The sequence below is a fragment of the Plectropomus leopardus genome, chromosome 2, assembly GCF_026936395.1.
Source record: "Plectropomus leopardus strain MGB_pleo_1.0 chromosome 2, ASM2693639v1, whole genome shotgun sequence".
NCBI classification, from domain to species: domain Eukaryota; kingdom Metazoa; phylum Chordata; class Actinopteri; order Perciformes; family Serranidae; genus Plectropomus; species Plectropomus leopardus.
The window spans coordinates 42,380,891-42,405,534 of NC_142177.1; the positions used below are offsets into that span (position 1 = coordinate 42,380,891).

The 24,644-nt window shown below is 41.0% G+C and overlaps 1 protein-coding gene across 3 annotated transcripts in view; it reads left to right on the top strand.

Annotated features, from left to right (window-relative positions):
• The window catches only part of grm7 (glutamate metabotropic receptor 7), a 278,774-nt gene that overhangs the window by 164,400 nt on the left and 89,730 nt on the right, over positions 1-24,644 (top strand). For all 3 annotated transcript variants that reach the window (XM_088071072.1, XM_088071069.1, XM_088071077.1), the window contains exons 3-4: positions 5,944-6,079; positions 9,229-9,383. In XM_088071072.1, the coding sequence (XP_087927198.1) occupies positions 5,944-6,079; positions 9,229-9,383 (291 nt within the window). The remainder of the gene's footprint in view (positions 1-5,943; positions 6,080-9,228; positions 9,384-24,644) is intronic.

A 24,644-nucleotide genomic window follows, 5' to 3' on the forward strand; every position in this document is an offset into this window, starting at 1 on the left:
TTCGTCTCTGCGGCGTCTCTGCGGCGTCTCCTCAGACGTGCCGGCGGCCGCAGGCCGAGGGAGGAGACGCATCCATCAGCTGGTAATGATGAGAAGGATCTGTTGTGGCAAACATTTATTTTGAGTGTGAACGCTCGTGAAGCCGGCCGATCAGCTCGTTCATCAGCAGCCGCAGAGGAACCTAATTACGGAGGGCTGTCTGTCAACGTAATGTTTGTCTCTCACTTCGCTGCTGCCACCAGACGCCTGCTCATCTCTGTCTCTGCAGCGTTAACAGATGAGCTGCGTCCAGAGCCTCAGCAGAGACACCGGCCTCAGTGTCCCTTCAGAGGAGACGTTCATGAGGGACGGTCGTCTTTTTACCGGCAGACTTCGGGAGGTGTTGACAGTCAGCGAAGGTTAACCGTCAGATATTTTATCACTAGCTAGTTTCCATCACAGATTTGTGACGAGACACAGTCAGCTCCACGTTGTTAAAACACAACGTGGAGCTGACTGTGTGTCGTCTGAGCGATGTCATGTGACTTCTCCTCTGGTGATAACGTCCCAGTAACCATGGTGACGGATCTTCAGAACATCAGCGTTGTTCCTATTGCAGCGCCTCATTAAAGCCGATCTAATATCGGCGTAACTTCTTTTTGTATCAGACTTCAGAAGACCTCGTAGTTTTAGAGAAAGACGTGACTTTGTTCCACGTTTTCTTCTTCTTTGGGTTTAATGGCGGCTGATTTCTGGCTGTGATGAATGTTTTCCTTTTCAGCTTCTGACTGCAGCAACAAATACAGAACTGAAGAGCAGATTTTCTGGCAATAGTTAAAGAAAAAAATGGCGTTTTTCACTTAATTTTTTTTTTTTTCACGGCCATGAAGTAGTTTTTTTTTTAAAATCACCTAAAATCCTGAAAATCTTTTCTTTAACACTCATCAACAATTTTTTAAACACATTTTTTTAAATCATCAAAACATGTTTTAAGACTTTTCAAAAATTGTAAAAATTGCAAGAAAAAGTCAAAAGAAAAAGATGCCATTTTTTTAAAATGTTTTTTTTTTTTAAATCAGCAGTAAAATAAATAGAAAATTCTGCCTCTTCCTTAAGGCCAAAATAAAACCATCATTCCCTCCTCAGCGCTTAAAAAATGATTTGACACGCCTTCTTCTTTTATAATACTTACTTACTTATTCATATATATTTTTTTAAAAGCTATTATAACGTCATGAAAACTAACTTTTATAAGGAGTGTCAGTGGTTTTTTCAGAGAATGTAGGGTCTTTAAAATTTGCCTGAAAGTCCTGGAAAAGTCTTTTAAAAGTGTTCTTGTTAAAACTGTGTCTGAGCGCTGATGAGGAGACTTCAGAGTCCTCTCAGCTGTTGTTTCTGCTCTTTTCTGCTCTGACTGCAGATTATTTCACGTCTCTGCAGCCTCCAGGAGCGACGCTAACTTTACTCCGTACAGACAGATCACACGTGGCCTCACAGCAAATCAGATCAATATATTTCTGTTGCCGAGGCGTCAGACGGACTCGTTGATGTCGCCGCTCCTCCCTGTTATCGACGGCCTGTCAGATTAAAACCATCATCGCCGGGCTCTGCTGACACAGCAGCAGCACAGAGCCTGACCCTCTGAACTCAGCTCGGGTTTTTATTATTTTATCATTTTATTAAAACATCTCAAAGCCGGGACACTTTCTCTGCCTGATGAGAGAAAAGACTTCATGTTAGACGCTGAAAAGGATGTTTGTTCATTCAGCTGCTGGAGCGAGCAGATATTGAACGTTTCTGTGCAACACAAAGAGCAACAGAAAGGACTAATCAGACCAGGCTGTTTACGCTGTAAGTGCATTATAATACAGCTGCAATACAGAGATGAGTCAGTTTCTCACAGAGAAAAAGAAGCAAAGTGCTAATATGCAAGAAGGAAAGGAATAAATTACATCAAAGAAAGAAAGAAAACTGAAAAAGGAGAGGAAACTTACATGAAAGAAGCAAAGAAAGACAGCTGGAGGAAGAAAAAACAGGAAAACTATTCAGACAAGCTTTTTAAAAACTAGAAAAGTCATTTATTGCAATTTCCAGGCCTGGAAAACTTTTGGAAAACTTAATATGCCCTAAAAGTCAGAGAAATCTGTTTCACCAACCTGCATAACAACAGGCGATGTGTTCAAGGACCTTTGGAAAATTAAAACTCAAACATCGATACATTCTGATTTTACAGTTTCTGGATGATAAATGGCAAAATCAGCAGCAGAAGAAAAACTCCTGCACACTGTTCACCTCAACTTAAATTCTTTAGGTTATCTGAAGTTAACTTGAAACGTTTTTATTAAAGTCCATCGTCGATCACAAGTGATGCGTTCAGTGTGCAGTTTTTCTCCTGCGCACCTGTCAATCCACAGGTGTGCAAAAGTTTTCAGCCTGTAATTTTAGAAAAAAAATACAAAAACTTAAAAAAGAAGGAAAAATGTTTTCTTTAAAAATTGCAAAAAATTGTAAAATAAAAACAAAATCAACGTTTAAAGTTGTATGCCCCTCCCCTAAAGCCGATATAAAACCTTCAGTCCCTCCTCAGCGCTTAAGAAATGATTCGACACCCCTCCCCCTTTTTGCACCCCCCCCCCATAAATAACACACAGTCCCTAAGTTATGTTTTAATATTCAGTTTTAATCATCTTTTTAAGCCGTTATTTAAAATATATATATATATTTAGAAAGCTGTTATATAGAAATAAAAACCAGATAAGGAGCATCAATGGTTGTTTCAGAGGATGTCTGGTCTTGTCCTGGAAAAGTCCTGGAAGACTTTTGGTAAAGATGTGTGTGAACCCTGCACAAGGAAATCAGTGTGAATCTGAGGTGTAAGAAATATTTAGTGAGTTTATTTTGAAATACCTGTTTGCATCTGACCATCAGAAACTTTTAGTTTAGTTTATTTTGAAAAGACACAATGTATTTAACAGCCGTAAACCGACACGCCGTCCCTCGACGTCAACAGCAGACGCAGACGTCAAAAGTCCTCTGGACATTCGGCGATATTTGACGAGCTGGTTTGAAAATGTGACGGGAAAACAGAAAAAGTACAGAAACATCGAACATGAAAGAAAGTGATGAATAAAAAGTTATGAGAGAAAAAAGAGAAAAACAGAAGAAAGCACAAAAAAGATTAAACAAAACTGACTCAAAAAATGTAAAGAAAGAGGGAGAAGAGAGAAAAAGAAAAGACAGGAAGGAAGAAAGGAAGAGAGAAACTAAAATACAGACGGAGAGACGGAGAGACGGAGAGTTCGTTTCCCTGACAGAAGACAAACGTCGCCTCAGGTGTCGCTGACTCCGAGCAGAGATGAGAGCTGGACTCCCCGTGAGCGTCGCATTAACCTCCGAACGCCGGAGTCCAGCTCACATCCGGCGTTCGTTACAATCTGCCGCCACACGCTCGTTACTGACGGAGGTGAAGAGGACGGACGGAGAGATAAACATTTATCTGCTGCACAAAACTTTTTAGATTTCGATTTGTCCTGCTGAGAAATGAACGAGTCGTATTGAATATTTAACAATAATGTTTTTATTTTTTCAGTTTTGGTTGTGAATGAAGACGTTAGATGTGTAAAATGGTTCGATTTGTTAAAAAAGAGACTGAAAACAAACAAACATATTTCAAATAGCTATTAAATGTTAATGAAAAGGAACTAATAAGAGTATCGATGATTGTTTTAGAGAATGTATGGTCTTTAAAATTTGCCTCAGAGTCCTGGAGAAGTCCTGGAAAAGTCCTGGAAATTATGTTAAAGTGGTTTATTTTCAGTCAGTGAAGAAGTCGTCCTCTTGCTCACTCAGACTGTCTGTAGATAATCTGTCCTCACCAACTGTGAGGCCCCGCTCTGGCCCCGCTCTGGCCTGATTCTGGCCCCGCTCTGGCCCCGCTCTGGCCTGATTCTGGCCCCGCTCTGGCCCCGCTCTGGCCCCGCTCTGGCCCCGCTCTGGCCCCGCTCTGGCCTGATTCTGGCCCCGCTCTGGCCTGATTCTGGCCCCGCTCTGGCCCCGCTCTGGCCCCGCTCTGGCCCCGCTCTGGCCCCGCTCTGGCCTGATTCTGGCCCCGCTCTGGCCCCGCTCTGGCCCCGCTCTGGCCCCGATCTGGCCCCGCTCTGGCCTAAAGTGTCCTTTCTAAGTGTGATAATTTCGGCTGTCATTCGTGACTCTCGGAGGCCGACCCCCGTCTGACTCGGCGGCGCTGCCCTCTTCACGCCGCTCTGACAGCCGCCGCTCTTAAAGGCCACGCTCTTTGTGCAAAGTCCTCGTGCTACTTTTCATCAGATCTTTGTGAGCCAAATGTCATCAGAGCGCGGCGGCGTTTTAGCGAGCGGGTCACAATGTGGATCTGCATGAGAGGACTAACAAATCGCATCAGTGCTGGAGAGACAGCAGCCCGAAAAATGACATTTTCAAACAGAAAATCTAAAAGTTTTCAGCCGTGGAGGACGAGCGAGAGTTTAGTGCACACTCACGTTTCTTAATCGGATCAGTGAAACTGTGTTCAGACGTCTTTTTTCTGTAGAGGATGAATCTGACTGACCTCAGTGACCCGCTGACTTCCTGTTGCGCCTCCACAAGGGTCATACGGAGTGAGTGATCAGTAATGATCTCTGCTCTGTGATATACAGTATGTGTATATACACGCCGTGTGTGTGTGTGTGTGTGTGTGTGTGTGAGTGTGTGTGTGTGCGTGTGTGTGTGTGTGTGTAAAATAAAATAGCAAACCAAATCACAATAATTCTAATGTTAACATTTTGCAACAAGTTTATTGTTGCATGGGAAATTATTAGATGTGAAATATTATATTTTATAAAATAAATGTATAATTAACAATAACGTCAGCAAAAACAACAACAACAACAACAACAACAACAACAACAACAACAACAACAACAACAACAACAATAATAATAATAATAATAATAATAATAGTTTGTGGTTTGGGTGGGGTTTCTTTACAGGTGAGATGATGCCACCTGAGCCTCCTCATGTTTGTTGTGCTGACAAATGTGATTAAATTAGAATAAACACTGAGTGCAACTTAAGGCAATTTCTGCGTTCTTTTGTGTGTTTTGTACGTTGACATTACTGTTTTAGTTACTTAGGTTCGTTCCTAAATGTGAGTTTTTTGTTTCTCTGTTTTTTTTTATTTCAGTTAACTGCTGCTTTTTTAAAATGCTTTTTCCCGTCACACTCTTGTCACATGCTGCTCTGAAACACGAGGACGTTCACGGAGATTTGTGGAGTGAAGTTGATTTCATGGAGCGGAGGCTTGTAGCTTTTACTTTTCTTTTTTTCAGGACGTGGATTGTTGTGAGAGCAGCTTTCAGCAGGACAGAGAAAGTTGTCTCGCTGTCTGTGCTCAGTTAAAGAAGAATAAAAGTTAATGATCCACATTTTTGTGACGTCTTGTACAGACATTAAAATGTTGTTGAGGTTTTTGACAGCTCGCTGCAGTGATGGGCGTTCGGGTTCGGTTTGTTGTGTTCATAATCTGATGTCAGAAACCGAGAACTCGTCATTCTGATCAAAAGGTTTTAATTTTTGGGTTATAAGTTGTCAGTTGTGATGTGAGATGATTGTGCGCTCACATGTGACGGTGCAGCAGACGAGCTCTGCTCTTCAGAGGTAAAAAAAAAGAAAAGCTGCTGCGTTTTTAGTGGCATTTATTGAAATGAGTGATGTCTGAGCTCTCAGCCTTTTTGCCTCTCAGTTTTAAGACGCTGTGTGCCGAAATGTCGGCGGTTTCATGAAATGTCAGACAGCAGAGAGACGAGCTCGGCTGCTGAGGTCTTTTTCACTGACTTTGACTTCAGCCTTTTGGACGGACTCTTGGAGGAACATTTCTCAAACGTTTTGTGTCCCACGCAGAGTTTTTTCAGGTGTGCTGATCTCACGGCGTTTGTTCTGTGTCCTCAGGTGGAATCTGCATCGCTCAGTCTCTGAAGATCCCTCACGACCACAAACCCTCCGACTTCGACAAAATCATCCGTCTGCTGCTGGACACTCGCTACGCCAGAGCTGTCATCCTGTTCGCCTCCGACGAGGACATCAGGTAGACAATACCCAGCCCAACTTTTCATTTTAATAACAGAAGGTGAAGTACGCCAAAATAAACTGTATTTCAGTAACTCTACACCAGCACAGGCCCGGGTTAACCCTTTCAATGCTGAGCAAATTGGCCTGTTTTCTTTAAAAACGTGAGAGGAAGGCGATGATCAAATTAACAAAAAAAAGCCAAGATGTTATCAAGAAATGAGTGAAAGGTTACAAGAAAAATAAGCAAAAAAGAATAAAAAATAATGAAGTGTTAAAAATATATAAATAATATAAATATTTATATAAATAATAGATTTATATTTTTTATGTAACATGATTTTAAATATATAATCATAAGACATTTCTTTCCCTTTTTTGATAATATTCTTTGATAAGTTGCTCATTATGTTCTTTTCTCATGTTTTTAAAGGTTTCAGAGGTTTAAATGCTTCTGAACTGCGTCTGAATTTAGCACAAGAAAACTGATGTCAGTCCAGGTGTTGAAGGGTTAACTTTATGGAACATCAGATTTATTTTCCCCCAAAAAACAGATCATACAAAGCAAATAAATGAAGGCAACAGAAAAAGAGTTCAGAGTAAGAGAGTAAGACAGATTTTTAGGGCCTCTTAATCTTCTGACTTTTTTTGCTCATAATATTACATTTTAAAACTCGTAAAATTATGACATTTTTGTCGTAAAATTATTATTTTACTGTCATTATATAAAGACTTTATTCTCGAAAATTTAACGACTCGTTTCTCATAATGTTACAACTTTATTTGTAAAAAATTGCAGCTTTTTTCTCATAATATTACAACTTCATTCTCATAAAATTACTGCTTTCTTCTTGTCACATTGCAAGTATTTTCTCGTAATATTACAACTTTTTTCTCTGAAAATTATGACTTTTATTATGAATTGTTTAAAAATTGAGACTTTTTGCTCGTAATATTCCATCTTTGTTCTTGTAATATTACAAGTTTATTCTTGAAATTATGACTTTATTCTCAAAATAAAACTTTTTTTTCTTTATTGTGGCCCTAATCCTCCGTTGTATTAAAGTTCGCTAAAAAGAGTTTAATAAATATAAACCTTTACTGAATGATAAGGCTTAAAGATAATAATAATGAATTAAACTCACTGAACAGACTGAGACATTTGAATATTTTGGCTGATGGGACCAAATAATCTCACAGGGCAGAATCACTCACACAGGTAACCCCTCACACACCCCCGTGATGTCACAGCCTTTGGTTTGGTCCGGGGGTTGGCCTCCTGTTTGAATTCAGGCCCCGCCCCCAGCATCACCTTTTGCCAAACTGCAACCGGAAGAGTCCACGGCTGCAGACGACAGGCGGGAAAACTGAGAAACAGCAAACAGCAACGTGAGAAAACAACAAAAGTGCGTTTTTCAGCTAAAAAAAACGATTTTCTTCATCGACAAACTTTAAACTCAACAAACAGGAAACTGCCAGTCATTTAACAGAGTGTCACTGTGTGTGTGTGTGTGTGTGTGTGTGTGTGTGTTCATGTTACCTTTTTACTTATGTTAACACAAACTGAAATATTGAACTGTTTAAATCTATTTAACCCTTTAACAGCCATTGTGATCGCACAGTTGACCTTCTGTGATCAATCTGCTTCACTAAAAACTTTAACTAAAAACGTAAATTTCATTTTATACGGATGTTTTTAGTCGATGCATTTGAGCGTTTGATTATACTGTAATTCTATTGAATCCTGTTTTTATTATATTGAATTGACTTTGTTGTTTTTGTGCCAACATTTTAGATTTTGTTGAAAGTTTAATTTTTATTTGTATTGATTTTTGTTTGTTCATTTGTTTATGTTATGAAGTTACTTTTATTTTGATTTTCTTTTTTTTTTTTTTTAAATAAGATTTAATAAGATTACATTGACTTTTACACTTTTTTTTAATGATGCATTATTCTGGGAAATTTATTTATTTATTTTTTTTAAAACAAATTGATGAATTTGTTAACAGATTTTATGGTCTATATTAGCCTGTAGAGTTGGGCGAAACACCACAAAAGGCTGCGTGGTTTGAGCTCAGGTGTAGTGAGTTTCCAGCTCGGTTCTGCTGAAAGAATAAACTGATGTCTGGTGTTTGATGTAAACCTGCAGAGATCACAGCAGAGCCGTGACGTAGGGACGGTTCTGTAGCTGCTGCTTCGTGACAGTTTGGGGAACGTTCCTCTCTGTAGTTCCTCTAGAACTCAAACACAATATTATTTTTATCTTCAGCATCATTTTTTGTACAATTCAAGATGACATAAGAAGATAAGAGAGGAAAAAAACCCAATCCAATTTTCTGCATCCAAACACACAAAAAATGTTTTTCAGATATATAACACAGTAAACTTGGTTTACTGGTATTAAACTTTTTATTTTTAAGTTGTAACAACTTTAAGTTAAATGTTCAGTTAACAGAATTATGAGACATAAAATAAACAGCAGTTATGATTAATAGTTAAATTTACTTACATTTGTTAAGGCTATTGAACAACTAGATTTTTTTTCAAAGTAAAATCAACTTGACAGATTTTAAAGTGCGCAGTGATAAGTGTACTTTATTGTTTTATGTTCCTGTCTATTTCCAATGGACAAAGAAAGAGAGAGATAAATATGGAAAAATAGACATAGAACTGGAAAACTGAAAAAGCCCTTAAAATATAACATTTCTGTAACATCATTTTAAACATGTAATTATGATAATTATAGTTTGCTCTTAGCTTTTAGTTTTTTCTCTGGACATTCTTTCATAGCTTTTTAAAAACAAATATTCTTAATTTATTTTAAAAAATTGTAATTTGTGGAAGGATTCTTAAGTTGCCCATTGCTTTTTTCTTTTTTTGTTCATTTCACTTTTTTTTTTATAAAGTAAAGAAAAATATTTTGTTTAGAGTTCAAAAGTTTAAATAAACATGTGAAAAGCATCTAACAGCAGCAAAGAAAAGTGAATACAATCCAATTTTCAAAGGGTTAATTGAGTTAACTGAGTACAGACGCAGTGGGAGAGTTTCGGGGGCACTTTGAGAAAAGTCGACACCTCTGCACTGCTGTTTTATCGACCAATGCAAAGATTTTTAGGTGGATCAAAAGGTTCCTGCCTGCGTGTGACCGGCTGGTGTGTTTGTTTTCAGAGGGATCCTGAACGCCAGCAAGCGGGCGGAGCAGGTGGGTCACTTCCTGTGGATTGGCTCGGACAGCTGGGGGGCCAAGAACAGCCCCATCCACCAGCTGGAGGACGCCGCCGTGAGCGCCATCACCATCCTGCCCAAGAGAGCCACTATCAGCGGTATGTGCATGTGTCCTAAATGTAGTCCAGATTGTGTATTTGAGTGTAATCAGTGAATTTGCAGCTCAGCTCCTACAATAAGTCTAAAATACACTGTGGAAACTAAATAGTTACATTCAGACTGTTCAGGTCCAAAAATGCTCCATTGAAACCCATTCAAACTGACATTTTTGATCCCACAGCCATCAGAGCAGAAAAACAGGACTTGTATTATTTCTGGGTGTCATTCTGGGCTTTTGACTCTGAATTTGTCATTTTGACTATTTTCCACCTGATGAGGTCATTTTGACCATATTTGGCATATGGAGGAAATACATGCTATTTCCACTAGGTGACCTGTCACAGTCAATGTAGCTGCTGATCACTGACATATCCCAGACTGTCAGCAGCTACACTCACACACTGACATATCCCAGACTGTCAGCAGCTACACTCACACACTGACATATCCCAGACTGTCAGCAGCTACACTCACACACTGACATATCCCAGACTGTCAGCAGCTACACTCACACACTGACATATCCCAGACTGTCAGCAGCTACACTCACACACTGACATATCCCAGACTGTCAGCAGCTACACTCACACACTGAAATATCCCAGACTGTCGGCAGCTACACTCACACACTGACATATCCCAGACTGTCAGCAGCTACACTCACACACTGACATATCCCAGACTGTCAGCAGCTACACTCACACACTGAAATATCCCAGACTGTCGGCAGCTACACTCACACACTGACATATCCCAGACTGTCAGCAGCTACACTCACACACTGACATATCCCAGACTGTCGGCAGCTACACTCACACACTGATATATCCCAGACTGTCAGCAGCTACACTCACACACTGACATATCCCAGACTGTCGGCAGCTACACTCACACACTGACATATCCCAGACTGTCAGCAGCTACACTCACACACTGAGGAGGAGGAGACTCAACATCATTCATCTAAAAATGTGGTGGCATCATGACAAAAACCTGACATTTTAGGGGTGAAAATAATGAATATTTAATATTTATAATCAGGACTGATGTTGGTTAAAAAAAATAACTTAATGAAAATAGAAAATCATATTAATGTATACATTTTTTTAGCCTGATTTTGAAAAGTGCATTTTGTGTGAGTATCTGACACAGAAAATAATAATGTATAAAATCATTGTTGCTGCTAATCACGACATCTTCCGGGCTGTGATCATCAAAAACAGCAGTCTACTTAGCATGTAGTATACTGAAACTAATTATTTTTTTCCATCTGAAAACAAAGCGGCATCATGACAGAAACCTGGCGCTGAAAGGTGTTTTTTGGGAGTCAGTTTGTCTATGCGGTTTGTGTTCGCGGCTCTCTGCACTGAGGCTCAGAAATAAGATAACTTCTCTCGTCTGCTCAGACGTGGTGAATTTATAGCTCACAGCGGCTTCGTTTATACCTGCAGTTTATCCGCCAGAGACGATGCAAATCAACATAGTGAACCTTTAGCCGGTTACAGACAAGCTGCAGCGACTCACAGGCTGGAGCTGCTCTTTGATTTCGAGTGTCTGCAAAAAATGTTGTTGCACATTTGCGATCTGTTGTTAGCTTCGTTAGCTTTTATACTTTATCACATGAATGCTACAGGACTGAAACATAAACATAAACAAACATAAATAAATATGTAAAACGGAAAATAAAATGTAAATTAAACAAATAGGGAAGTTCATATGCAAAGTGGTAAAATTACATAAATAATAAAATAAAATAAAAATAAATATGTAAATGAATACACTGATAAATAAAATGGAAAATTAAATAGGAAATTCAATAAATATTGGCATTTTGGGCGTTCGCATTTATTTATTGACACATTTATTTATTTATATTTGATTTTGTCAGTGTCAGTCCTCCATAGCGGACACTGTCTCACTGGTCGTCCCTCTGAGCTCCGGTCAAACTTTTAATCTTTATGTATAAAAAACAAACCCTGAATTGTTTTTAATTGTATTTAATGGATGAATCTGGTTTAATTGATATAATTCTGAGTCGGGTACGATTCTTCATAACGACTCGACAGTTGGGCTTCAGGACACACAGATTATTTTGGGCGAGCAGTTCGGACACGTTTGGAGATTTTATGATGAAATCTTTAACCTTTGAATCTTGGTCAGCGGATTAGTGCAGTGACTTTTCTCTGTGAACCTCAGCAGTGTTTTGTAGACTATAAAACTATAACGGGGGACGGGGGAGGAGATGATGACTGAATTTTCATTTTTGGGTTGACTATCCCTTTAACCCTTTGAAGCCTGGAGTGACATCAGTTTGCCTGTGCTTCTTCCAAAAACATTTCACGAGTGTTTTAACCTCTGAACTCTGAGCAAACTGCTGCTTCTTTCAGAAACTTTGGCGAAAAGACAATGAGCAACTTGGTAAGAAATGTTCAACAGATTACAAGAAATTAGTAACTTTACAAAATAAAAAAACTAGAAACTATATAAATTTATTTATATTTAAAATGATCATAATTACCATTCAAAATTATGTTACAGAATTATTGTAATTTCTATGCACTTTTTCCAGGTCATTTTTATTTTCTGTTTTTATTCATTTCTTTATATATATACATACATTTTTGGGTGATTTTTTAAAATTATGTTACAGAATTATTCTAATTCTTACTCATTTTTTTCCAGGTCATTTTCTTATATATGTTTTTAGTAATTTTGATTTTGGGCTGATTTTTTTGGTACTTTTGACTAATTCCTTGCACATTGTGGATCATCTGCTCATTGTTTTAAAGGGAATCTTTGCCCAGGTTTGAAAGGGTTAAAGAGTGTTGAGGAGCGTTTCACAGACTCGTGTGTGAGCGCTGACGCTGACATGATGCTGACATCGTACAGCAGGATGTGAGGTGCTGATGAGAGGAAGCGGCGCTCGTGGTCGGGCCGTCTGTCACTGTCTCTGACTGCTGGCTTCCTGTTAATGGCGGCCTTTAGATCCCGAGGCGCCGCCATCGCAGAGCCGTTTAGTAACGGCAGACGGCTGCGAGCTCGGCTGTCCGATCAAACGAAGCTTGTTAACAAAGACAGAGACCAGCGTTTGTTGTGTTCAGTTCAAATGAAGATTTTGACTTCAAATACGTTGTTTCGTGCTGCAGCGGAGTGAACGAGGAGCAGTCGAATCAGATTTTCTTTCCTCTGCTGCAGAAATCCTCCTGCACACGTTGAAAAGCCTCGCTAACCGTGCTGCCGCTGTTTGGTTGTAACATGAATTCGTGCCCTTTTCTTCGCTTCAGAAACACATTTCACAGTTTTTTGAGCCCTGCAGGAGGAGCGCTGTGACCTTGGATCCATAGCCGTGATAAACTCCCTCAGTGTGCTCTCTGATACCTTTTGTCCCCTCGTTTTTTGACGGATGGCTGGTGGAAATGGAGGTTTGTGGGCTTAAAGGCGGCGGTGGAGAGGCGGGGCGTGACGGGCAGTCGGGGTAACTTTAAGGGCAGAGTTTGGTTTTATGATCAGAGTCAGATGAGGCTGCCGGATGGTTTCCTCCTCCGTCTCTGAGCAGAGACTCACGCAGGAGGCCGCCAGCTCATCACACTAAACATGTTAACGACTCAGCGACTCAGCGACTCAGCGCTAAACTGTGATAATCAGACTGGCTTCTGACACAGCGGCGCTACTCTGGACGACCCTGTGAGGTCACAGCGCATCACTTCCTGCTGCACGTTTGGTTCAGGCTGTTGATCGTTGAGTGGGTCGACACGGCAACGCAACACGCAGAGGACAAAACTACAGCGATGTTTAGTGACGCATGAAGTGAGTCACACCTCACAGGCGCAGATACGTTTTTTTCTCAAATTATTCAAAGAAAACTTAAAAAGTCACTTTTTCCACACAGTTAGTGTCAGTATTTCAGCCTTTGCCAGCAGCCAAAAATATTTAACCCTTAGGGACTGTTTGGTGCATTTTAAAAGTGTGAGAAAATTACCTGAAAAAAAGATAAAAAAAAAAAAACAACAAATAAAAACAGTAAAATGCTGCTGAAATTATTTTTCTCTGACATAATTTGAAAATATAAAATTAATGAAGTTATAATAAAAAAAAAAGTTATAATTTTAAATGTTTTTTTCTGGATATTTTCCCTATATATTTTTAAAAATATTTTTATAATCCTTCCCTCTTTTTTACAACTAATTTTAGGTAATTTTCTTGTCTCCTTTCACTACTTTTCCTGCAAATTGTGACGTTTCTTACCCGGTTGTTTGCTGCCTTTTTTTCTCCTCATGTTTTATCTGAACGCAGCACAAAAAAACTGACTTCAGTCCAGCAGAAAGCGAGAAATAAATAAGCAAAAAATACAGACAACAAAATAACCAATATATATATACATATGATTTTTTTTAAAATTCTCTAACATAATTTTACTGATAAATATATCCCCCCGCCCCCCTTTTCCAGTCATTATCTTTGCCAATTATTATTTATTTCATACAATTTGTGGGACATTTCTTTCCGAGTTGCCTTTTCCCGTGTTCCACATTTGAAAGGGTTAAACAGCTTGTGAGACGCGTCCAAACGTAGCATAAGAAAAATGATGCTGAACCAGGTTTTTTAAGGGTTAATTGCTGAAACTGAACCAGGAGACGGAGTGATGTGGGTTTGGAAGATGAAAGTCTTGAGGGGGAGACGAGGAGAACAAAAGAGGAGACAGAGGACAGAAAAGAAGAGAGACACAGGAGGAGGAAGAGGAGGAGGAAGAAGAGCGATCAGAGGGAGGCGGAGCCTGCGATGAAGACGAGGCAGGATGAAGGCCGCCGGCGGCAGGAAGCGTCCCCCAGTGGCAGAGGATGCCCGCTGAGTCTCAGGTCTCCTGCCGTGAAGGATCCATTTCCCGGAGTCAATTACGGCCTCTAATCCTCCAATCTGACGCCTTTAATGTCAGGCTGCCGAGAGCCGACGCTCCGGAAACCAGAACTCAGCGACGCTCCGGAAACCAGAACTCAGCGACGCTCCTCAAATCCAGATTTTGAAAGTGTGCTGCATAAACACAGCCAGGTATAAGGGGATGGAGCTCACCTCAGAGTCGTGGAGACACTGAGACTGTTATTCCTCTGATGTCAGCTGGTCACTCACAGACTCAACACTAATTAACCCTTCAGACTTTGTTCCACATCTGTTCTCTTGTGCAGCGATCAGACGCTCTCACAAACTGTTTAACCCTTTAAAATGTGTGCAGATTCATTTCATTTCTTTCTGGGGAAAAGGTCACTTCAAAGAAATGTCTGACAAAGAAAATGAGCTGAAAATTAGTGGTTAAAAAAGGCAGGGGGGAGAATTATTAGAAAATTATCAAAAAATAGAAGAAAATGTCCAGAGAAATATATTTATAATCAATAAAAAACTATGTTATGGAAAGTACACATATATATATTTTAACTTCATGCACTTTTTTCTGGTCATTTTCGTGCCTGTTTTTGTTTTGTTTTTTTTTTTACTTTTTTTGATGAAAAATACAACCTTAATATTTTCCTTATTTTAAAATTTTATTTTATTTTTACATCTCTTTCTCCTCCTCCTCCTCCTCCACCACTCTCTCCTCCTCCTCTTCCTACTTTTCAAAGTATTTGTACAGCAGAGACAGACCAGTTTTATCAAAAGAAATACTGAATTACTGCTTTCACTGTGATGCAAAGTTAGTTATTGTAACTAGTTTTCTACATCAAATCTTGTAGTTTTTATTTGAGCAAGAGAGACACTTTCTTGTTCCTGCAGAGATCAGATTTTGCTGACTTGCACAGTTCAATTTCAATTAATAGTTGTAAAATGAGTAAATGCAGTCTATGATAATGTTGTGGGTGTTGATAAGAGTCCCATGCGTATTGATAGTGGAGGCGTGGCTCATAATAATGGCAGTAGAAGGTTGCGTCAAGCACGATTACGGCATCGACGCAACCAGGACCCACAACAGAGCCGTAGCTTCAGGCAGTACCACAGCAGCAGTAAAACCAAGACCAGATCAGGGCGAGTCGGGGGTACAGTATCAGTGCAGCCACAGCACGAGCACGACCAAAGGCAGGATCACAGCACCAGCACAGCCATCACCACGATCAGGCGCAGCCAAGACTGCTGCCAGGATCCAGGAAAACCAGGAAACGAGGGAGCAGGAACGCTCCGGAGAGGAAGCGGAGTTAACATAGAGCAGTAAACAGACATGAACGTTTGCAGATGGAGGCAGCAAGAGAAGGAAAAGGAGCTCAGCATATTAGTTCAACTAAAACACAAGAAACGTGCAAACACAGCTGCTGTGTATCTGACCACACAGCTGGTGCTGACTTTACTGCCACTGTGAAGGTGTTGGACTTATTGTCCTTATAGTTTTGTATTAGTTGCTTGTTTCTGTATTGATTGCTGGAGTAATATGGCACACTGCCGAGGGTGGCATAGCTAATTTTGCACATTGCATAATTGCACATCCTTAATAGTATTTCATTTTTTTAAAAATCGTGTTTATCATTTTCTTTTTTGTCATTTTCGGAGGCAGTTGAATGGATACTTTCCAGCATTTTACTGCTGTAGTTGTTGTGGACTATGAGTGACTCTGCCTGCTGCTGTATTTATTGTTGTGTGTTGTTCTCTACTCTTCTCATGTCTCGTTGTTGTATGTTGACATTGGCAGCAAATGAGTTTCCCTTTTGGGATCAATAAAATTAATCCAATCCGATCCGACATCACAGCTGCAAACTCGCCATTTTTGGCAAAATTTGTAATATTTGATGACAAATATTGCTCCCCAGTGATTCATGCAGTAGGCTTTTATGTTTTGGGAGTGTGTAGTTTGTGTACTGCAGCTGGGCAATCACACACACACACACACACACACACACACACACACATATACACAGAGCCATTCACAGGGTCACACATCAAAAACTTGCGGTCAAATAGAGTCCTGCATCCCCTTGCAGGTGTGTGTGTGTGTGTGTGTGTGTGTATGGCTCTGTGTGTGGCTGTGTTGCAGCGGCGTGTGGATGAGTGGATGAGTGTTTCCTGGAGAAGTCGTCTAATTCGGCGGGGATGCTCCCTGGCAGCCCGTCACAGTGGATTGTGGCGGCTGAGCGGAGAGGCTGAACACTAATCTGACAAACGGCGCAGAGATGGGAGGAGGAGACGCTCCGGCGCTGACACTGATCGGGCTAAGCGTCCTCTCTCCTGCTTCACACCAAAGTCTTTCTCTTTCATTACCGCTTTTATTCCTTCTTCTCTGGTTTCACCGTCACTCGTTCAGCCGGCCTCGCTGCTCTACCTCCCTCTGCCCCTAAAATGTCCCAGAACCCTCCTCCATCCAAAACCTCCTCCGGGCAGAGAGCGTTGACCTTCTCTCATTTTAGAGTCTTTTTGCTGACACGACTCAAAGTGCCCCTGATGGCTGCAGCAATAGTTTCAAACTATTTAACCCTTTGAAAGCTGAGCACATTGGTATGATTTCTGTTAAAAACACGGTGCAAACTTAACAAGACATGGCCCAAAAATTAGTAAGACATTAGTTAAAAAATAAATATAAAAGCTATATATTCAAACTATGGTTCATAGTATTATATATGTTTTAAGATTTTTTTTGGCATTTTTATTGCCTTTATTAGATAAGACAGAAGATGGTTAGCGTTAAAGAGGGAGAGAGAGGGGATGACATGCAGCAAAGAGCCGTGAGCTGGAATCGAACTCACGGCCGCTGCAACAAGAACTCTGCCGGACGCCCCATGCATATGTATTTTTAACTTTTCAGGTCATTTTCCTCTTTGTTATTTTTTGTTTTGTTTTGTTTTTTTAGTCGTCCTTTTTTGTTTATTTGCAGGTAATTTTCCTGTTTTTTTCATCATGAATCTACAGTAGATCTCTTAACGTTTTTTAAATAGAATTTCTTATGTACCGCCTCCCTTATATTCAAAACACTGATATTTAAGTTATTCTCTCATCACCTTTTCCTAATTTCTCACAATTTGCCGGACATTTCTGGCCCCCTCCCCCTCATCACATCATGTAAACTGACCGTTTGTTTTGTAAATCGCATCATAAACTTTTTTTTTATCATTGGTCGTGTTGTTTTGCTGGTTTTTTTGCCGTGTAGTTTTTAAATTTTTTTTGGTCGTGTAGCCGTGTATGTGTGTAGGTGGGGCTGACCGGAGCTCCTCACCATGATGCCGGCTCTCATGCTGCATCATGTTAGTTGTTTTTGTCTTTTCTGTTATCTTCTCGCCTTTATTTCTTTCTGACTTGAGGAAGCTCAAATGTCGCCACACTTTGATTTGAAACTGGAGGGATTATCTTCTATTTCAGTATCGCCTGTCGTGGAGCCTTTGCTTCGTCTTATTTATGTTGGCGAGCTGTCTCTAGTCTCAACATGACGTAGGACGTTGAACACGTAGTGACATGACACGTCGAGCAAGCGAAGTCAAAAGCAGATGACGCCCTCTGCTGTTCAAAAAGTATCGCAGTTCATTTTTCATCTCACCGTTTTGAATCTCACATATTTTTAATCGATTTGTAACTGCCTCACGATGCATCGTTACGTCCCTGCTCGTTTGTGTTGTATTTGTCTGCCTGTATTTATTGTTGTAACGATGTTGTATGCTGCCCTCTTGGCTGGGCGCTCTTAAAAAAAGAGGTTTTAAGTCTCAATTAAGCTGTAAAATATTAAGTACAATAGTTACAAGATACAATGCAGAATATTACTGAAAACTGTTGTGGAGCAAAAGTAGCACAAAATGGGAATATTTCAGTAAAACTAAATTTTTATTAAAGTTGCGAAACTGTTTCTAGGGAAAAAAATCAAGGAGTAAATGATCATTTTTATAAAGCCACCCTCGTTAACAAGGATCTCCACAGAGTGTAATGGCCACAAATAAAGTGTGCATTGTTTCTAAAGTGGTATGAAAATATGAATTTAATACCATTTTCTGAGGGTGCATCAGCACTGTTCTGTTAATTTAGGAAAACAGGAGTAAAGCTCCTTACTTCTGTCTGAGGAAACTTGTTTTTGTCCTCATGTGAAACCACTTTCACCTCACAAGCTTCTGTTTTCCTTTCAAACTGAGGATTAGTCTTATCTTAAATAAGGGCATTAAAACGATTTTTTTCCAATTGTTTTCCCCACTCAAGGCACGGCTAAATAAGGGCCGCTAATTGACTTTCTCCCTCTTGTTTACTGGCTGCGGCCCCGGCAGCAGTTTTGGCTGTTAGTGGAGCCTCCGGCACTTAAGTTTTAATTCTGGCCATTAGAGCCGGAGCTCGGCTGCAGCCTCAGCTGTGACCCCTCCTGGCTCCTGTTTGTCTGGATACTTGTTGTTCTGGAGGTTTTGGACTTTTCTGTCCCCAAGAGAGGAACTGTGTTTCACTAGGAGACATTTTATCTATGTGAGATTGTTTAAAAAACAAAACACAGATCATCAGTATGAGCACGAGATCTAATTTCTGAAAACATCCTCGCTGCTGCAGGAAGCACCGCTGCGCCATTTCTCCTTCAGCATTTTTTCCACAATAATAAACACACAATACAGACCCACAAAATGTTGAGAAAGTGAAATTCTCTTCATTAAACAGAGAAATACATCTGTGCACATAATAACATTAACTTCCTCTCTGTCACAGAAGACTGACGAGGCTGAACTGCTTTCATTTCTTTGCACTACAAGAGTTAATAGAAAGAGCAGCTCCTGTATTTATGACCCCATCCAAAAACACAGACCCTGATATCCTGTAACACTGAGTTACTGAGTTACTGTCCCTCCACTGTCCCTCCACCGTCCCTCCACTGTCCCTCCACCGTCCACTGTCCCTCCATCGTCCACCGTCCCTCCATCGTCCCCTCCACAGGGGGCGTGGACGTTTCCATGATGTGGCGCCGGCCCAGAGAAGCTCTGAGGTGAAGCAGATCTCTTCTCTCGGGTTTACACGCTCAGCGTTAATGTAGAAAATAAAACGAGGGAAGACAGTAAAATGCCCCGAGTGAGGTATATTTTCATTTTAAAGACGCCGCTACAACCTCTTTAAACATTTGTCGAGCACTTTGTGAAGCAGAGCAGGAACACGACTCGTGGCGGCAGCTGTGATGGCGGCGCTCTGTGCACCTTGGTGTGTGCTCTGTAGCCTGAACACACACACACACACACACACACACACACACACACACACACACACACACACACACACACACACACACACACACACCGCACCCTGAGAGATAAATGACGGCCCCTGCAGCACCGAACAGCCAGCCAACAAAAATATGCAGCCACTTGTAGATTCAACACTTGACAAAACCTCGGAGCAACATTCGGATCTTTGCACGACTCGTCTCACCACTTCCTGTGTGATCCTGAACTGCTCACCTCTCTCTCACACACACACACACACACACACACACACACACACACACACACACACACGTCAGCCTCTATGCAGCTCATAAAATAGACTTTACCTGCTTAAAATCAGACAGTATTTAGGAAGAACAGCGTCACATTGACATCCTGAAATATTTCGGTTTTGGAGTCAGAGAAGAAACGCTCCGTGTGGAGCCGCTATAAACCTGCTGCGGTAGCTCGATTGATCACCTCGCTGCTGTTTTTCTCTTCTGAACACGATAACGGCGTGGACTGAGAGCGTCCACCACAGAGCGTTATCTTTACACTGCAGACCAACACTGAAAGGACGGATGGACGGACGGACAGAACGATGAATGAGAGACATGAAACCTTCAAACAGGTTGGCTGCTGATTTCTAACCAGGAACGCCCAACCTGCTCCGTTCGGGGGACAGGGGCCAGGGGCCAGGGGCCAGTCACAGCAGCCCAGGATACATGTCTCTGGGATTTTAGGCAGTTTCTAGGATTTAGGACTTTGGTATGATTTTAGGACATTAATAGTGTTTTAGGATTTTTCGAGGGTTTTAGGACATTTGTAGGATGTTAGGACATCTCTTGGATTTTAGGACATTTGTTGCATTTTAGGACATTAGTGTCCTCGTTCAAGTGACCTGTGACCTGAAGATTTAGGATGTTTCTAGAATTTTACGATATTTCTAGGATTCTAGGGTGTTTCTCTGATTTTAGGGCGTTTTAAGGATTTCAGGAGATGTCTTGGATTTTAAGACATTTCTAGGACTTTGGGACATCCAAGGATTTAAGGACATTTCTAGGATTTTAAGATGTTTTTTTCGGATTAAAGGGTGTTTGAGGAATTTTAGGACTTTTCTAGGACTTTTGGACTTCTCTCTAATTTTAGGATGTTTAAAGGATTTTAGGACATTTCTATGGTTGTAGGACATCAGTGTCTCAGCTGTGTCCTCTGTCGGGGTGTGGGGGATCCTCCTCTGGCTCTTTTTTTAATCAAAAAGCTCTATTTTGATGCTGTTTTATGTCTCTGACACCTTATGGAGACTAAAAGCACAAAAACTATTCACACACACTTTATTTTTATTGAGAATTAGAAAACGGTTGGGGGGGGCTATCGGCAACCGCCAAATTTGCTCTGAAACTAATCTTTTTCTACGCCTTATAGTCGTGTTTTACTTTCAGTAACTGTTCAACTTCTTTCTCAGTCCAAGCTAAGAAATCTCTGGTCTTTCTCGTCGCCATCATCATAGTATTTTCTGCGACTGAAGCTCATTTCCTACCAGACAAAAAAACTCCACAAACACCCACTAACATCTTGTCAAGGTTACAGTCAGCATTCGCTGCAGTCACGGGTATTTATTGGCTCCAGCTCATCAGGGTTCCTGCAGATCGTCTTATTTTTTTATCTAACAGAAGAGGCTTAGTTTTTCAGAGTCAGGGGGATCAGATGCTGCAGTCGCACACGCAGAGCGAGAAACACAAAATCTGCGAGGAAACTCGCCAACACCTTCATCTTCCCCACTACATTAACAATCTGCTGCAATAAGTATTCAGGCAGAATTGTCACAGAGTTTATCATGTCCTTTTTGTCTTTCTTACATTTTGGTTATGGTCAAATTTCACTCAGAGTGAAATTCGAAAGTCTTAAATCTAACGTGCTGTAGGAACCCCGGACGTACAACACGCTGGTGACTGCACTCCTTTTAGCCTCTTTGCCATCGTGATGCAATGACAGATCTCTAAAACGGGTCTCCATCCAGGCAGCGCTCCAGCATCGTTCAAAATGTAGTTTGCACCAAGTGTGAAAAAGACTGAAGTCAGTAAGAGATATTAAAACAAAGTAATCGCTTCATTTTCACTGGCCTCCATGATGCTTTCCGCTGTTTCCTCAGCTGTCCTCTGGCCTGTCCTCGCACTACATCTACATCAAGTCTCCTTTTTAAAATGCACTTTTTGTGTGAAAGCAGCTTGCATTCCCGATATGTTTTTGTAGATAGTTTCAGTGAAGATGTCACAAAAACATAAAAACTGTTAAATCTCTTCTCTTTTTATTTAACAGTCAGTCTGCAGAGATGCAGTTTGAGGTGACAGAAAGTTAAAGTAACTCTGCTGAGTGTTTAAGTCTCTCTCATCCTCTCTCTGTGTTTTCATGCAGCTGAGTTTAGCTCTCGTTTCCATGTTTTTTTGTTTTTTTCTGTGTCTGTCGTCAGACGGCTGAATGAGTCTGAAGTCTGATGCAGACTCATAAATACTGTGTTGACCAGCAGTCGCTCCCGGAGCCGCTGCTGAACAAATCACCGTTTTATAACCGCGACGTCGTCTGACGGAATAAATCCAGTTTAATGACAGCAGCTGTGGGATCGTTTAACGTGATCGATTGCAGAGAAAGTTACATCAACATGAAGTTTCACTGAAAGATGCAGCTTTCACATTTACTCACTCGGGAGAAAATGTCATTTTAGTCATTTTGGTGCAGACAGAGGGCTGAAACCGAAACCATTTTCAGCCTGTTCTCATTCCCGACTCGTCAGATACCGTCTGGTCAGTGATTTCAGCGTCAGACATTGATACAAAAAGGCACCTTTGGCGGCGATATCACACACAATCAGGCAGCGTTATAACAGCATCATAAAGTGAGACACATTAAACAGCATCAAAATAGAGCTTGTTGACCAAAAAAAGAGCCAGTGGAGGATCCCCCACACCCCCGACAGAGGGCCTAGCTAAGACCCTAATGTCCTAAAATCATAGAAATGTCCTTAAATCCCGCTTAAGTTTCTGTGTCTCCTAGAAACGCTCCTATTTCTGGAAACATCCTAAAATCCTGCATATGTCCTAAAACCATAGAAATCTCCTAAAATTCTAGAAAAGTCCTTAATCCTAGAAATGTCCCAAAATCGTAGAAATGTCCTAAAATCCTAGAATAATCCTAAAATCTTAGAAATGGCCTTACATGTTAAATACATCCTAAAAAACTAGAACTGTCCTAAAATCATAGAAACATTCTAAAATTTAGAAATGCCCTAAAATCCTATAAATGTCTTAAAATCCTACTAAAGTCCTATTATCCTAGAAATGTCCTTAAATCCCAATTAAGTCCTCGTGTCCTAGAAATTTTCCTATTTCTAGAAACATCCTAAAATCCTACATATGTCCTAAAAGCCTAGAAATTTCCTCACATTCAAGAAAAGTCCCTAATTCCAGAGTAATCCTAAAATCTTAGAAATGTCTTAAATCTTCCAAACATGTATGGGGCTGCTCGAGTGGCCCCTGGCCTCGTGTCGGTTTGAAAAGTGGCGCCCAGACACAGGAAGTCGAGTACCCGTGCTGTAGAAGATACATTTGGAGAACAGAGACACTTGGATGGAGACGGGTGGTATTTTGTGGCGGTCCCTCAGGCGTAGTATTTCCGTCACTGCTGATCGGAGCCGGAGCCCATAAATACCCGTCACTCCTGCAGAGTGAATTGAATAAAAAGATGTTGGCGGGTTTTAGTTGAGGAGCTTCAGACGCAGAGATGAATCTCTAAAAATGACCTCCTCACATCCAGCTGAGCGTCGTCACACACTCTGCACGGTGTGGAGCAGCTCGTGTTAGCACAGCTGCCTCCTCCACCTCACACTAACTGACTCCTCACTTTAATATTTTCCTTCATGAAATGTTTGATGATTCACACACACACACACACACACTCTCTGCAGCCTCTCATCCACACTGGTGCTCAGGAGTACTGGGGCATGCTGGTGCTTACCGCTGATTACAGCCTCTGCCTCGGGGGGCGTTTGAAGAAAAGCTCCAGTAGCTGCACACTTGAATGAGCAGAATGGGCCCTCAGCAAAGCCTCTCCCTCAGATTCATTATGATGTTCACATTCTTCATATCCTCCCAAACAGCGCGCTGCACACATCCACGCACGGATCAGTTTAAGAGACGGCTCCGCAGCTCCGAGGCTCTGTAATGTGTTTTTAGTGCTGCGAGATGATTCAAGGTTTACTGATTCAATCAGGAGCGTCTGATGATGAGAGCGTCAGCGAGTCATGCTCCGAGAGATGAAATCAGACCTCTGCGTTTCTGTGCAACACTCACAGAGTAACATCTCACTTCCTGTAAGCTGAAGTCACTGTAAAGTCTCTATTAGAGCTGCGTCCGGACATATTACTGTAAAATAAACAGCTGAGTGTTCGTATTCCTCAGATACTGTGTGCTGTGCAGCATGACGCCGGCTCATGTTCCACAGGTGTGATGTTAGCGTCAAGTTAGGGACCGTCTCACAGGTGGAAACAAATTGACCGACAAGTTCTCACCCCAAACTCATCAAATACGTTCGCTCGCTCAGTGGCCCAATGCCTTGATTCCACCGGCGGCGTGTTGATGACATTATGTCTGCGACACTGTTTTACTCTGTCCTCCGTGCATTTTGAAGCATCCGATACAATTGTATGACACAATCAATCATATCATATCGTATGCATTTTAAAGCAGAGCATTTTTAAAAGCAGAGCGTTTTAAAGCAGAGCGTTTAAAAGCAGAGCGTTTAAAAGCAGAGCGTTTTAAAGCAGAGCGTTTTTAAAAGCAGAGCGTTTTAAAGCAGAGCGTTTAAAAGCAGAGCGTTTAAAAGCAGAGCGTTTTAAAGCAGAGCGTTTTTAAAAGCAGAGCGTTTTAAAGCAGAGCGTTTTAAAGCAGAGCGTTTTTAAAAGCAGAGCGTTTTAAAGCAGAGCGTTTTAAAGCAGAGCGTTTTTAAAAGCAGAGCGTTTTAAAGCAGAGCGTTTAAAAGCAGAGCGTTTTTAAAAGCAGAGCGTTTTAAAGCAGAGCGTTTTTAAAAGCAGAGCGTTTTAAAGCAGAGCGTTTTAAAAGCAGAGCGTCCTGCCGGCTGTACCTA